The 15,954-nt window shown below is 45.9% G+C and overlaps 2 protein-coding genes across 3 annotated transcripts in view; one reads left to right on the top strand and one right to left on the bottom strand.

The window, feature by feature from the left end:
* Positions 1-359: 359 nt before the first annotated feature.
* Tsr2 (TSR2, ribosome maturation factor) lies at positions 360-6,906 on the top strand. 2 transcript variants are annotated; one of them, XM_005358878.2, is made up of 5 exons: positions 360-459; positions 633-723; positions 4,588-4,679; positions 5,632-5,808; positions 6,005-6,906. In XM_005358878.2, exons 1-5 carry the CDS (start codon positions 376-378, stop codon positions 6,137-6,139), a joined length of 579 nt encoding a protein of 192 aa, XP_005358935.1. In that variant the 5' UTR covers positions 360-375; the 3' UTR covers positions 6,140-6,906. The 2 variants fall into 2 exon arrangements, with proteins under 2 accessions (XP_005358935.1, XP_026640552.1); XM_026784751.1 differs by lacking the exon at positions 633-723 and having other exon boundaries at positions 370-459.
* Positions 6,907-7,311: 405 nt separating this feature from the next.
* Positions 7,312-15,954, bottom strand: part of Fgd1 (FYVE, RhoGEF and PH domain containing 1) — a 41,918-nt gene continuing 33,275 nt past the window's right edge. The window contains exons 11-18 of the mRNA XM_005358880.2: positions 15,584-15,676; positions 15,352-15,431; positions 10,752-10,782; positions 10,202-10,303; positions 9,753-9,878; positions 9,423-9,584; positions 8,267-8,410; positions 7,312-7,779 (exon numbers count right to left, since the gene is read on the bottom strand). Coding sequence (XP_005358937.1) covers positions 7,474-7,779; positions 8,267-8,410; positions 9,423-9,584; positions 9,753-9,878; positions 10,202-10,303; positions 10,752-10,782; positions 15,352-15,431; positions 15,584-15,676 — 1,044 coding nt within the window. The 3' untranslated portion in view covers positions 7,312-7,473. The remainder of the gene's footprint in view (positions 7,780-8,266; positions 8,411-9,422; positions 9,585-9,752; positions 9,879-10,201; positions 10,304-10,751; positions 10,783-15,351; positions 15,432-15,583; positions 15,677-15,954) is intronic.

Raw genomic sequence — 15,954 nt, 5'->3', positions numbered from 1 at the left:
GTGGACCTTAGGGACCAAACTCAGGTCATCAAGCATGGCGGCAATTGATTTTATTCATTGAACCTCTAAAGGGCCCTCAACTGTAGATTCTCTCTCTTCCTCCCCCTTTCCTCCTCCCTTCAGTTCTCCCTATTTCTCTCTCCCTCTTTTTTTCGGCTATGCTCCCTAAGTCCTCGGCTCCAGGTTCAAATTTAATTATCAGGATTTACTGCGGTAAGTGACGTCATCTATCACTGACAGAATTTTCGACTGTTCTGGTCTTGCTGCCAGGTCAGCAGAAAACGAATCTGCGTTCCCAGAATTGGTTTTTGGCTTGTTTTGCCTGGCGACGTCTGCCGAGCAATTGGGCTGCCTGGGACCCACGTGATCCAAACGATGATGGCGGGCGCGGCAGAAGACTTGCGAGAGCTCTTCGGAGCTGCTGTCCGAGCGGCTCTAGATGCTTGGCCTGCTTTGCAGGTGAGTGGGGCCACAGCGGGGGGTCACGATCAGGGCTGCGGCAGAACAGGGGCTGGCCGGGCGAGGCGCCAGAGCCTCGGCTGGGCGGCGTAGGCGGCAGCCTCCCAGGCCAGGGCAGACCACGCCACTCCGGTTTCCATGCCGTCATGGTTGGCTTGGGCCTGTGTTCACAGATCGCTGTGGAGAATGGCTTCGGGGGCGTGCACAGCCAGGAGAAGGCCGAGTGGCTGGGGGGTGCAATGGAGGATTACTTCATCGCCAATGGTGAGTGAGTGAGACGTTGCTGACTGTCTGTCTGTCTGTCTGTCGGGGTTTGGAGCGCTGAGGCCGCGTCCTAGAGAGCCCGCGCTTTCTCATGTCGAATGAATGGTGACTTTGGAATCAGACTCGTGCGTTTTGAGAGTGCTTTACAGGCAATGACACTGAATAGTGCTATGTTCCTGGACAACACATTTTACCTTCCAGAAGGTTCCAGAGTTCCTAAAATGGTTATGAAAATATCCGACTAATAGAAATGTGCGATGTTATGTGTCCCACCCATATCGTGTAACTTAAGATTGCTGATCGGGGGAGGGGAGAGTGGCTCCATGGGCAAAGATCGGCAAGCATAATGATCCGAATTTGATAGATGGGACCGCATGGAAAGAGAACTGAGTCACTTAAGATGGCTTCCTCTCCACAAGTAAACACCGTCATGAAATTGTGTGAGGCGTGTAGCCCACCGGTAGGGCACTTTCTTAGCATGTGCATGTTTCTGGGCTCTCCCTAGCACCACCAAAACTAAAAAGCAGTACCTCTGATAAAATAAAAGGCAGCCAGGCCATGTGGCGCAGTCCTTTAAATTCAGTTCCTCCTGCGGCGAAAGGACCCCAGTTCCATACTAGCCTGATCCACGACCTCGTAATAAAAAATAAACAGTTGGGTATCTAGCTCTATGGAGTGCTTACCCACTACTACATGTGAGACTCTAGGTCCAATCCCCCACTACTACGAATGAATGAAAGAAGCAAATACAGTAGTGTTAAATTCACATCCAAAGCTTAGCATGTGGGCCATGTTTGTAATGCTAGCACTAGGCAGACTGAGGTAGGAGAACTGCTCTGAGTTTGAAGTCGGCCTTGGCTACATAACCGGGACTTGTCTTTAAAAGAAGGGGCTGGAGGAATGGCTCAGCCATTAAAGGCTAAGCTCACAACCAAAAATATAAAAGAAGGGGCTGGAGAGATGCTTAGCTTCCTGCTCTTCCAGAGGACGTGAATTAGGTTTCTAGCACCCATGTCTGGTAGCTTACAACCACCTGTAACTCCAGAGAATCCAAAGTCATCTTCATCTGCACACATGTGCATATACACATAATTAACAAGTAGTAAAACACAGCTGGAAAGATGGCTCAGCATTTAAGAGCATTTGTTCTTACAGAGGACCTGAGTTCAGTTCCCAGTACCCACATGGTGACTCATAACTGTAATTCCAGTTCCAGGGGATCTGACACCATCTTGTGTCCTCTGTGGGCACCAGACACATACATAGTGAGTGCACAAGGCATGCATGCAAGAAAAACAGCATATATATATATATATATATATATATATATATATATATATATATGAAAAAATTCTCATCCAAAATCTTGCTGTGTCATAAGAATTAAGCATTTAAGCTGGGCAGTGGTGGCGCACGCCTTTAATCCCAGCACTCAAAAGGCAGAGACAAAGCAGATCTGTGAGTTCGAGGCCAGCATGGTATACAAGAGCTAGTTCCAGGACAGGCTCCAAAGCTACAGAGAAACCCTGTCTCCAAAACAAAAAAAGAATTAAACATTTAACACATTTTTAGAATTAAATTTTTACAATCTGGACTTTTACAGGTCTTAATGGGCACTTCTTGAGTCTCGCAACATTTCAAGTGCCTATACTTGGTAACTCCATATGGCTACTTCTACAGCAAAGATCTACAGCCTTCGTTTTGCCTTGGTGGGGAATAATAACAAGAGGACCTAGTAGGAGTATTATATGCTGTAGTTTTTATAAAACCCTCCATTAATAGCCTAGTTTTGAGGGGGTGTATCTAGTGGGTGGTTTCAGATAAGCAAGTGGATAGTTAAAAGTACTAGATGGTAAGCGTTGTGATAAGAGGTGCTCAGAATTCACAAGTTATCTGAGCCTGAGGAGAAGCCTCTTTTGTTTGTTTTTTGAGACAGGAGTTTCTCTGTGTGGCCCTGGCTGTCCTTGAATTCAGTCTGTAGACCAGGCTGGCAGCCCCGTTTTTTTTGGTTTTTTTTTTTTTTGCCTTCGTAAGAGTAGTGATTATGGGTGGGTATTAATAAAAAGGGGTGAACTAGGTAAGGACATAATGCACACTCAAAGAAGTGGAGATAGCATTGTTTTCTGAAAGGTCCCCTGTATTGTAGTAAGGGAATGGAAGAGTGGTAGAGCATGCGTGTGCATTTACAAAGACACCCTAACCCTAAAGGGTAAGAGATGGGAGGTCTTATGTGCCTTGACTGTAGCCTTTAAACCAGTGTTGGTACAATTCAAGCTATAGACCTGTCCAGTTAGATGTCCAATGCAGAAAGTTTCACCGGTCAAATTACACACGCTTTTTCCAAGCTGTTGTTTTTATTATTGTTATTAATAATAGTAGTAGTAATTGAGAAGAGTATCTGCTTTTGTACTCCAGACCGTTTTGGAATTAATGTTCCTCCTGCTTTGTTTTCCTGGGTGCAGAGATTACAAGGTGTGTGCTTGATCCTGGCTTTGTTTTTCGTGAAATCCTCGTTAAAACTCAGCAAAATTGAGCTGGGGGTGTGGCTCAGTTGCTAGAGTACTTGCCTGACATGTAAGAGACCCTGGTTTCAATCCCCAGAGCCGCATTAATCAGTCATGGTGGTTCATGCTTATAATAGCATTAAGGTGGTGAAGGCAGGGGGATCACCAATCACCAGGAGTTCTAGGCTAGCCTTGGACTGCATAGTTTGATGCTAGCCTGGGCCTACATGACACCTGTAGCAAAAACAAAACAACCCCTTAAACTCAGTAGAATATTTATCAAAGGTGAACTTCACAATTGGTAATAAAATTCCAGAGCAGGTTCTAAGGTAAGTAATAGGATGGTGTTTGCTAACTAGAAAATTCAGAAAGTAGGTAGTGTAGAATATGAGAAGGAAATACTCATGAGAAGGCTGTTTTGGTCTAGAAAAGAAGGTCTAAAATAGGGCAGTGGGAGTGGTCAAGAAAAAGGGTACTTGTCCATAGAGCAGGTTGGGGAAAGAGACAGATTTGTGATGAGTGGCAGGGTAGATTAGGAAACTTTCATTAGATAGAGGGATCTTGGAGGATAAGATGCTGGTGTGGAAGGCAGGATAATAAATGTGGCTTTGGATATGGGGACTTGAGGCACCTGTCTAACATCTGGCTAGATAATTAGCCTGAGGGAAGAGAGACATGAACACAGTGTGGAAGAGTTATGTCTGGAAGAGAAAGTTAGTCTTTTTCAGAAAAGACAGAGCATGGGCACGTAAGATAACAGGCCCAGTGAACAGGGCTTAGCTGGAGTCACGAAGTTTAAAGATGGTTATTACAGTTATGATGATTTCATTTTTAAAAGTAGCACATCCAGGTGAGGGTGTAGTTCTGTGGTTGAGTGTTTGCTCAGCAGGTGCCGGACCCTGAGGTTGAGCCCCAGCACCGAAACAAACAAAACAATCAAGTACCGAGTTTTTTCTTAGCCAGCACCCTTGAGTCTCTGGACTCCTGTATTCTGGAGCCCCAGCTGTGAAGGGTCTCTATACTTCAAATACTTCAACTCTGAAGTGATGCAAATTATTATTAGGGTCTCATCTCCCTCGTGCCAAGCCAAGCTTGTGTTGGAGGAGTCCTCCTAACAGACCCCTAGGGGGTCCCATTTGCCTCTCTTTAGAACTGAGAAATTGGAGGCTTAAGGCTATTTCAAGGTCACCTAAGGCTGAGGTTGGTTAGGACAGGCAAGGTGAAAAGAGGGTGTTTTAGTGAATAAGGGCTCACCATACCTTTACCTAGGAACCAGGTATAGCAGGCAGGTATGGAAGAATAGCGGGCAGCACTGACGAAGTTGGTCTTTGGCTAAAGGGGCCTATCCTTTCCTGTTTAGATGACTTAGAGCTGGAAGAGGTGGAAGATTTCCTTGGGGAGCTGATGACCACTGAGTTTGATACAGTTGTGGAAGATGGGAGCTTGCCCCAGGTGAGCATATGAAGACAGCCGTCAACCCCCTGCCTGCTCGCTCTTCTGTCTGTTTGGGACAAGATTCTTGGTTGTGACCATTCTTTTCTTGAGGCATAGACAAGATTCCCTATTGCATTTTTTAAATATTACCTTTATTTCTCTTTAGATCATTCTCAACCAGGTATTTTCCCCACATGCCACAAGCAGGGCCAGATCAAATTCCATTCCTATTCTGATTAACGCTGCTCACCCTGGTGAGATTATCATTCATTTGCATCTTTTCTCCATTTTTCTTTCTTTGAGACAGTGTTTTACTCTCTAGCTATGTAGCCCAGGCCAACCTCAAATTCACAGCAGTCATCCTGCCTCAGTCTCCCAAGTACTGGGATTATAGGTGTGAAATTCTAGTACCTTCTCTTCCAGGAGGCCCTCACATCTTCACCCAAGCCCTTGATTTGTGGTTGCTCCACTGGACTTCATTGTTGCTTTATTTATTTATTTATTTTTTGGTTTTTTTTTTTTTTTTTTGAGACAGGGTTTCTCTGTGGTTCTGGAGCCTGTCCTGGAACTAGCTCTTGTAGACCAGGCTGGTCTCGAACTCATGTTGCTTTATTTTTTGAGACAGGGTTTTACTATGTTGCCCTGGCTGGCCTGGAACTTTCTATGTAGACCAGTCTGGCCTTGACCTCAAAGAACTGTGCTTGCCTCTGTGCTCTGAGTGCTGGGATTAGACACATACGCCACCACTCTCAGCTGTTTAGTTTGACAGTGTCTACCTCAAACTCACAATTGTGCCTCAGAGGCCTCCCCATTATATGCATTCACCACTCTGCCTAGCTGCCTGGATGAACTTCTTAGGGGATTTTTTTTCTGGAAAATTCCAACCCCCTCTCTACTCTGTTGTAAGAAGAGGCTGGTTTTATAGTAGATTATCTGAAAGCTCCAAACTGATTGGATGTTTCCTTGGCAGGTGAGTCAGCAGCTACAGACCATCTTCCACCACTTCCAGAATGGTGATGTAGCTGCTCTGCTGGAGCTGACCTCTGAGATCGACGAGAAGAGGTGCACAGTCACTGCTACCCCAGGACAGACAGCCAGAGAAACTGATGTGGATGAAGATGAAGTAGACAGCGTGGAAGAAATGGAGGTAAAAGAGGTGCCTGTGTGTGGGTGCAAATGTTAAATGCTAAATTTTTGGAAGAGAACTAGATTCCCAGGGAAGTGGCGATAGTTATAGCTGCTAGTGGTGTTATTATCAAGAAAGAGAGTTCACATAGACGTGGGAGAGTTGGGAGCAGAGCATGGGTAATTACTTAGTGCTCTCTCTTATATTTTCCTTCTAGGTGACAGCTACAAATGATGGGGCCATGATGGATGGGATCTGCCCCCAGCCTCAACCGCCTGAGCCAGACTCCCAGACTATTAAGGAAGAGGATATAGTGGAAGACGGTTGGACCATTGTCCGGAGAAAGAAATGAGTAGGGCAGTAAATGGTTTGGGTATTATGAGAGAGTTATAGGGGCTGTTTTGGAGGGTTATACACCTCTATCCTGATAACCATATTCCTACCTTGTTCCCCTGTCCTTCCCTCCAGGGGAAGAAAAGCCTTGATTGTGTTGATGGGACCTATTCCAGTCCCTTGAACCTTAAGGTACCATATGAGAGATAAGACCAGGTTTCCCAGCATAGTGCCTCGTAGGTGCTGTGAATGTCAAGATGGGTGATGACTATGGCTGTGGTTGGAGTGGAAGCCAGATTTGTGGACAGTAGGCAGGTACATCTGTGGAAAGGATGAGAATCCACAGTGGGAGGCTGGCTGGATTGGGAATGGTGAGATAAACAAGGTTGGAAGAGTAAGTGTGGCACCTCCCCAATATCCCCACCCCAGCCTCCCATGGAGCAACTCTTTACCCTGCCCAGAACTCGCATCCTCCTGTGAATGCTCCCACCCTGAATACTTTTGAGTTTGGAGGGCTTGACTAAGTGGTGAACTTGAGAAAGTTGGGCTGTTTTAAGTCCAGGGACGAGGCTTAAGACCTTAATAACATAACACCTTCTTGTTTAATCCATGATTTAACCTTGGAATCGGCCTTCTGAGAGCTGAGCTTCAGAGTTCAGTGAAAGAATAGTTTTTGCACCCACCCCACCCCCAGTAACCTTGGACTTTGGACAAACGGAAGGACCATAGCAGTGCTCTGAAAGTTACTGTAAGCCTGAAATAAACTGTATTTTTCTTTAAAAAACAGTATCCATTGTCCTCCCCCCCTCCCATTCCCGTCCTGCCCAGTGGCCCTGCCATGGGTCTGGACGATAAAATACTGGATTGCTTTGGGGCTAGGTAGAAGCTATAAGCCTTGGGAAAGGCAGGAAGGGCCTAGTCACCACCCCATGTAAAGTCATACATGTGAAGACACTGGCTGAGGGGACAAGGGTGGGTTGGGGTTCCAGGGTCAGTAGCAGAGCTGGCACTTGAATCCAGGTCTCCTGCCACTGGTACTTTTCGGGGGAACTGGGTGGAAGTAGGATCTGGGGTATTGGGAGGAAACAGCCTAATTCAAGTGAGTCTAGCAATTAGCTCCTGCCCTCCCTGGGGACAGGAATTTAAAAAATTAACATCAATGTAGGAATAGTTTTTTTAAAAGCCCACATTTTGTGAAAAGATGAATTAAAAAACCCAAGACCCAGCATTCGGGATTGAAAGTGCCCGTGATGGGAATTCAAGTATTGACTGCATTGGGAGTGGGCTGGAGCCCCCAATTGAACATGGGCATCTGGAGTGTGGGGCAGGAGTTTCCAGTTCCACCCAAACCCTCTAGGTCTTGTCTCGGGTCTGGGAGGCTTCAGGAGGTTCAGCAGTGGCTCCTGAGGCTGCCACTGGTGTCTCCTCCATCTCCTTGTCCTCAGACAGTGTGGGCCCTGGGCAGAATGTGTCCCCACGGCCCGCCCTGCCAAGCACCGCCATCCAGCGCCGCTGGAGTTCTTCTGTCTCTGGGCTGAAGTACCAGCTTAGGTGGCTTTGTGTGATCTTGAAGACGTGCCTCCTGTCAGGACGTTCCCCTGCCTCAGGAGGCCCCACCTCAAAGCCAATGAGGGGCAGGCTGCGCTGGGCTTTCACATCCTGGGGAGGAGGGACAGAAATAGTGTCATCCAGGGGCTGGACTGTGCCCTTTGCCCAATGAAACAACTTTGTTTTCTTGTTTCCTCTGCTGAAGACCCTTGCTTTGAAGTGGCTGAACTAGGACTAGAAGGCAGGCTGGTTTCCATATCTGTTTCCTCCCGTGCCCAAACCAACTACTAGTCTTCACTATTATAGACTCAGGTCTATACTAGTTCCTTTGTCTGCACATTCTTCTCTAAAGTCAGACCTGGAAGTGCTTGTCTCCGCTTCTGTTTTCTCCACAAAGCTAGACTTCTCACCTTACCCTCATTTTCCCTTCAGACCTTGGCCTCTAAACACTTCTCTACATACTCTATCACAAAAGGATAGGGGTTTTGATTTTTCCCTTTGCTAGGCTCACTCTGTCCCTAGAGGACAAAGCACACAAAGGAGGGGCAGTGTGGCTTTGTCAGATGGGTGGGAAAAACTGAAGGAGTGGGATGCACACCTGAGGGGCTCCATAGATGTACAGCACCAAGGGTTCATTCTCGGGAACCACAAACCATGCCTTGTGCCATCCTTTCCCACCCTTCTCCATGTAGTGCAGGAAGCTGCAGATGACGCTGTTCTCAGCAGCCACCGAGGCCTGTTTCTGTGATCAGAGACACGGTACGTCAGTGTTGACAGAAGGCTTTGCTCTTGGCTTAATCAGCCCCATAGCATATGGACTATGTCTCAGACAAAGTAGCAAAACATATGTAACAGAAATGATTTAGCCTTTGTCACCCAGGTAAACAATGGCTACTGCCTCTAACAGCTAGTGGAAGGGGTATGCAGACCTCAGTGGGGGCATGGAAATGCTGGCCAGACACTCTACAGACTAAGTGACATTCACAGCTAACCTTTTCATCTTTCATTATATACTCGTTGCCTGCTCTGAGAAGTCCTTCTAACATTGTGATTAAAGGGATGAGTTGGTGGTTAACACCATCTGTCCCAGAATCCTAACAATAGATGAACTGCAGGACTTGTGAGAAGAGCACAGAGGGTGTTTGAGATCTCAATTAGCATAAACAAAGCATTTAAAATAGTCCTAGTACAGAGAAAGCTCCCTTATATTTGGGATACCTTGATTTATTTAAAAAAGTCACCCTAAATTGTGTATATTCATGGTCCTAGAAAGATAAGAAACATCAATATTGACAGTGGCATCTTCTGGGTTAAGTAATACATCTTTTTTATGTTGTATTACTTATCCTAGTTCATAATTTAAGAAAAGGCAATTGAGTATTTTTAAGAAAATCCTATAGACTGAGGCAGAAGAATTGGAAATTCAAAGCCAGCCTAGGCTATGCAGTGAGATTTTTGTTTCAGATAGGACCTAGCAGTGTTTTTCTGGCTGTGCAGCCTAGCCAAATACCCTCTATGGGCTTCAGTTTTTCCTCATATGTAAATGAAGCATGAGTATGGGTTGACTAGTCATTGTGAAGGTTAAATGTGTAGAGTACTTTAATAAAAATTACTTTTAACCCTTATATTCATTTTCCTTGTCTCGAGCCTGGATCACCTGATTAGTGAGTGCACACAGCACCCTGTTGTCTAAGAGATGTTCAGACCTCAAGCAGCTGGGGTACTCTTTGGGGATTGTGGTTGGGAACTCTTACCTCTAGGATGGACCTCCTGCGCTGCGGTGTATGCTGGCTGCAGGATGGACTGCTCCCAGGTGCTCCATGCAAGGCCACATAGCAATCAGTGCACACACGGTTGGAACGGTTGTTGTCATAAATGAGGCGGGCCCGAAACTCAGAGCATTTTCCACAGACCACCTGGGGCAGCAAGTGGGCAAGAACAGCCTAATTGCCTTTGGCTTTTCCCTTTTATCAAGTACCACAGCCAACCTGCAGCCTCCTTCTCAGAAGGTACCCAATCAGAAGTGGGCTTTTAGGCTGTCAGCTTCCCCCACCTTAGCTCTGCCCCTGCCTCCCAACACTCACATGCCCACAGGCCTTGCAGTGGTGTCTGCGTTTGGTGATGGAATTGAAGGGCTCCTGGCAGCGCATGCACATGGTGACTTCCTTTTCCCGGATAGGCGTAGGTGCCCTCTTCCCAAGATCCACGTTCTAGGGGGAGGGTTAGGTCCCGGGTCAGAGAGAGCTCCTCAGCCCAGGTCAGCCACTGCTCCATGGCTTGAATCGTCACAGGGTTGGGGAGCACACATATATATGGAAGGTCTGGCTCTGGCCCACCACACTTACTGGAGGCAAGTCATTTTACTTTCTGGGTACAGTCTCTGCAGCCCTACCAGCAGAAGACTGCTTTTAGGGGCCTGCAATATCTCTCTAGTCCTTATTTTCTGAGAAGAAAAGATAATCTCAAGGGAAGGTAGAGCATGGAGCCTCAAAGGGATCCCAGTACTGGGGGGGGGGGATAGTAGGGCTCTTACTGGAGAGTTAGGGGGAGTATCTTCATCATCCCTGTTTGTTGAGTTCAACAGTTTGAAAGTCTCCAGGGTCTGTTCATGCTTCAAGAGGGTAGAGTTGATAGCCTGGTGAAGAGGCGTGAGGAATGAGAGGTCAGATCACGCCGCAAGACACCCATCTCCACCCTCACCACACCTTCCTAGCTATGCCTTAGTTGTAGACCCAGCTCTGCCCAACATACTCATATGAGTGAGAAAATCCCTCCCTAAATCCAGGTCTACATCTGGTAATTAGAAGATGTGGACAGGGGAGTGGTGGCTGGAAAACTCAAGACGGCCTTCCCGGCTGCTGCTTAGGTGCAAGCTTTTAGAAAGCCTGATGCAGAGGAGCTGGCTTTTTTTAAAGAATGTCTCTATCTGACCTCAGGACTTTAGCTGTCTGTCTGAAAGAGTGTGCTAATAGCATCTGCTGTCCAGGCCCATCTGGTTAGGTAGTTTGAAGAAGAAAGTCTAACAGCCCCTAAGGGGTTATTAATACCCTTCCATACCCCTCCCACAAAACCCTGGGAGTTACCTGGACCCAGTCTTTCTTCTCCTCTTCAGTCCTTGTAGGGGAGAAAAGAAAGGCATTGGGTTAGGCAGGTCAACAAAAGGCAACTGGGATGGTGTTTTAGAATTATAGGACCTAGGTTTGACTCTACCTCTTCACTTAAGATTAGGTAACCTCAGACAAGTTGTGTAACCTTTTTCATTCAACAATGTCTTCCAGATGCCAGTACTAGGAACTTGGGCCTCAGAGAAATCCCTGCCCTCAAGGACATGGTGCATGCACTAGAGGAGACACAGGGACCACGTCCAGGGGATCTGTGCTGAGACTAGATGAGACAGACTGAGGAGTGCAGAGACGGGGATTGCCTCAGCCTGAGTTTGAGGCTTTTAGGAAAGATTTCCAGAGGGAGGTAATGGTGAAGTGTATGTGAGTGTATGGGACATACATGAAAGAACTCTATCAATGACTGCTAACATGTCAACTTTGCAAAAGGCAGGTTATTTTTCCTTCCACAAAGATTGTGCTTATCACTCTGTTCTGAGCATCACTAACATGATTGGAAAGTGCCCAGCCAGCATGTGCTATAATACATGTTTTGACTTCCTCTGCTCTTCTTCCTTGGATCTTCCATAGCCTTGTGTTCTCCAAGGCCTTTGCCCTGGTACAACCTTATCAACCACCCAATACGAATAGGACCTTCACTCTTTGCTCTCTCCCATATGGACTCTTATTTTCCTTCCACGTCTATATTCTAAGCTTTAAATGTGCCTTTCTAATAGGAAAATCTGACTGCACCGTTAAGACCACTGCATGAAAAACTAAGGATGTGAGTCAACACTGAGTGATGTGGGGATGTAAGTTAGTGGCTGAATGCTTATCTATCATGTGAGGTCCTGTCTCCAGCACTTGCAACACACACAGTCAGACAGACACACACCCTAATAGGTGTTCATTGTAATTAAATGTTGGTCAAAACTCAGCTGTGATACACTTAAGACCTCTGCATTTTACTATGAAAATTTCACTAAGAAAAGGGTGTGGTGATGGTACTGAAACAAGTACTAAACTCTAGTTAATAGTTTTCATGCCAAACTATTGAGGAGGGTGATGTATGATAAAGCCTGCAACTTACCCTGGAATATATTAAAAAGTCATTAAGTGGGCTCAGTGGTTAAGGGCATGTAACCTCACAGAGGTTAGTTCCTAGCATCCACACAGAGCATCTCCTACCACCTGTAACTCCAGTTCCGAGGTGATCCAGTGCCTTTGAGTTCTGTGGGCAAATGCACTCAGATGCGCAAAACTATACACAGATACACACTCATACACATAATTAAAAATCATTTTTTTAAAGTCATTGGATATTCAGTTTCCTTGGCACCATCTGTTGAAGAAGCTGTCTTTTCTACAATGTATGTTTTTAGCATCTCTGTCAAAAATCAAGTGGCTGAGCCGGGCAGTGGTGGCACACGCCTTTAATCCCAGCACTCGGGAGGCAGAGACAGGCGGACCTCTGTGAGTTTGAGGTCAGCCTGGTCTACAAGAGCTAGTTCCAGGACAGGAGCCAAAACCTACGGAGAAACCCTGTCTCGAAAAATCAAAAAAAAAAAAAAGAAAATCAAGTGGCTGAGTAAAACATGATAGCACATCTATAAACCCAGCACTTAGGAGGTAGAGACAGGATCAGGAGTTCAGGGCTGACTTGTACTAGCTGGGTATGGCTATGTATTTGTGTGTACATCCTATATCCTATTCCATCAATCTACATGTCTGTTTTTGTGTTAGCACCATGTTATTCAATTAAGGCTCTATAGTATAAGGGTTTTTCAAGACAGGGTTTCTCTGTGGTTTTGGAGCCTGTCCTGGAACTAGCTCTTGTAGACCAGGCTGGTCTCGAAATTTTTGAAATCAGATATGGTGATACTTCAAATACTGACCCAGCTCCTAGGTATATACATGAAAGATTCTAGTCAGCATACCACAGAGACTACATGCCCATCTATGTTTATTACAGCACTATTCACAACAGCCATTATGAAATCAGCCCTGGGTTGTGTCAACTGACTAGATAAGAAAGTGTGTAAGTGTGTGTGTGTGTGTGTGTGTGTATTATGGAGTTTTTATTCCATAAGGAATAAAATTATGTAATTTGCCAGAAAATGGATGCAAATGCAGATCATTATATTAAGTGAACACATACTGCTTTTGACTTTTAAGAATTATGGTGGAATTTGTGGCCATACATGAAGTGTATAAAGATGAAGTTCATATTTGTTAGTCCCACTTACTTTAGACTAAGGCAGGAGGACCATTTGAACTCCGGATTCCAAGGATGCCTGGGGAAAAAAGTCCCCAAACCAAAAAAGATCCATCTGGTAAAATGTCAATAGCTGTCTCTGTATGTGAAAGAAGAGTGATTCTGGAGATGGAACCCAGGTCCTTATGCATGCTAAGCAAGTTCTCCACTATCCCTAGTTAATGGCTCTTAAATCAATGATTCTGTATCATGAAGTCACCTGAGGAGCCTTGTGGAGAATATATGCAGACCAATTAAATCAGAATCTTTGGGGATGAAACCTAGACATCAGGATTTCTTTTAAAAGCTATCAGCTGATTCTACAAGATCCCAAGATGAGAACCAGCTAAGCTATGCGTAAGAATATGGGTGTGTATTGTACAATTTTTTTTTTTTTTGGTTTTTTGAGACAGGGTTTCTCTGTGGCTTTGGAGCCTGTCCTGGAACTAGCTCTTGTAGATCAGGCTGGCCTCGAACTCACAGAGATCCGCCTGCCTCTGCCTCCTGAGTGCTGGGATTAAAGGCGTGTGCCACCACCGCCCGGCTTGTACAATTTTTTGTATATTTAAAATCAGCCCTCCCCCTCATTTTTTTCAGACAAGGTCTCACACTGTATCCCAGTCTTGCCTTGAACTTCTGGCAGTCCTCCTACCTTAGCCTCTCAAGTGGTGGGATTATAGATAAGCCACTATACCAGACTGAAAGTTTTCAATAAAATTTTTTAAGTGGCTAGAGAGATGGCTTAGCAGTTAAGAGCACTTGCTATTCTTCTAGAGGACCCTGATTCCATTCCCTGCACCACTTCACAACCATCTGTAACTCCAGTTTCGGGGTACCTGGCACCATCTTCTGGACTCCTCAGGCACCAGGCATGCACATATTGCCAGACATACATGCAGGCAAAATACTCATAAACATTTAAAACTTTCTAATAAATATAACAATCAGTTACCTTAAAAATAATTAATGGAGCCAGGTGTGGTAGTGCACACTTTTTTGGGGGGGAGGGTTTCGAGACAGGGTTTCTCTGTAGCTTTGGTACCTGTTCTGGAACTAGCTCTTGTAGACCAGGTTGGCCTCGAACTCACAGAGATACACCTGCCTCTGCCTCCTGAGTGCTGGGATTAAAGGCATGTGCCACCACTGCCCAGCTTTAGTACACACTTTTAATCTCAGCACTCTGGAGGCAGAGGCAAGTGGATCTGTGAGTTTGAGGCCAGCCTGTTCTACATAAGCAAGCCTGCCAGCCTATACAGTAAGACCCTGTCTCAAGAAAAATAAAGTTAGGTGGCTGGAGATGGCTCAGTATATGTTGCTCTTGCAGAGGACCCATGTTCAGTTCTTAGCACCCATGTCCTGCAGTTTACAACTTCCCTAAACTCCAGTTCCAGTGGACCTGCTACTGCTTAAAGACTCCAGAGTCACCTGCATTCATTGCATATACCCCTGTAGACACACACACACATTTTAAAACAATCAAAATAGACCTTTAAAAAAAGCTGGGTAGTGGCGGCACATGCCTTTAATCCCAGCACTCAGGAAGGCAGAGGTAGGCTGATCTCTGTGAGTTAGAGGCCACTCTGATCTACAAAGCAAGTTCCAGGACAGCCAATGCTACAAAGAAATCCTGTCATGAAAAAACAAAATTTTTTAAGAAACTTGGTATGTGGCTCACACCAGTCATTTGGACACCTTGGAGACTTGGGCCTCAGGAAAGTTCTCTTGGTCTCTCAGAGCTTCAAGAGCCAACTACTATGTCTCTTCTCCCTTCTGCCTCCATGCAGTCCTCATCAGTCACCTCTCCCTCTGCGTAACCTATCAGAAAAGAGCCATGTACCGATGTGTATTCACCTCCAGCCCTGATCACGACCTTGTTACACACTTCACCTGGGCTCTCTGAAAGCCATATGGACAGTGGTTAGGAGTCTATGTGCCAGGCTGAGGTAGCCTAAGCTCTAATTTCAGCTCTGATCCTTGCTAGCTAGATCTAGAGCAAGGTGCCTTAATTTCTTCAACCTTAAAACGAACTGATGGTGTAGCCATGTGTGGTGATAGCCATTTGCAATTTTGTTATTCATGACAGAGCTAAGTAACTCACTCTACTGCTTGTTCATTCTCCAAATGCTTTGTTAACAGAAGTGCAACATTTTCCTACACCATGCATCTTGGTGTGTAGTCTTCAGGGACTCACGCATAGCTGAAGAGCAAGTCCACATCTCTGGGGAAAGGTGTTCACTCTTTCTCTGGAAAGCACTCTAGGTTTGGAATGGCTCAGCAGAACTGAAGTAAAGAGTGAGCTGGAGGGAAGGTATAGGCAAGGACAGGTACCTGGCCTGGAGTTCCAGAGAGCGCTGCTTTCCTGACACCAGGAAGGTCCGTGGCATGTTGAGGTTGGAGCTCTCCTTTAGCTGTACAGAAGAGGAAAGCATCATGGTAAAGTCTACAGAGCTCCAAAAGGCCCTGCACACATGCACACATAGACTGGGGTCAAAGTAAACATGTTCTTCCCAATCCCGATGCCCTGCCCCCGCATTTCCATTCCTCACTACATGGCACTCACCTCCATGCCATCTACATCAATGCGTGCCCGCACGCTAAACTTCTGGCCAAGGAGCCGCAGCCTGGGCACGCAGTAAAGGAGGCGGTCATTGAACTAGGAAGGAAAAGATTTGGGATACATGTGCAGGGGCTTAGTATGGATGGTGAGTCTCCCCACCCTCGTACAACTGCTAAGGATCTAAGGCAACAAATGGAGGAAGGATTTCAAGTAGGAAAAGTCATGGGAATTACTTCCTAGTGGGCAATCTTGGCCAAATCACATCTAAATTGTAATTACAGAATCTATAAAAGCGAACTCACTCTGTAGACCAGGCTGGCTTCGAACTCACAGAGATCCGCCTGCCTCTGCCTCCCGAGTGCTGGGATTAAAGG

This window comes from Microtus ochrogaster, chromosome X (assembly GCF_000317375.1).
Source record: "Microtus ochrogaster isolate Prairie Vole_2 chromosome X, MicOch1.0, whole genome shotgun sequence".
Lineage (NCBI taxonomy): Eukaryota > Metazoa > Chordata > Mammalia > Rodentia > Cricetidae > Microtus > Microtus ochrogaster.
The sequence above is the reverse complement of the archived record's forward strand: the minus strand, read 5'-3'. Positions and strand labels throughout refer to the sequence as shown.

Bases quoted from the DNA above. Each gene is read 5' to 3' on its own strand.
- Tsr2 (XM_005358878.2), top strand. From the start codon at position 376: ATGATGGCGGGCGCGGCAGAAGACTTGCGAGAGCTCTTCGGAGCTGCT. The intron at 724-4,587 runs GTGAGTGAGTGA...TTTCCTGTTTAG, and splicing joins GGATTACTTCATCGCCAATG to ATGACTTAGAGCTGGAAGAG. The intron at 4,680-5,631 runs GTGAGCATATGA...TTTCCTTGGCAG, and splicing joins AAGATGGGAGCTTGCCCCAG to GTGAGTCAGCAGCTACAGAC.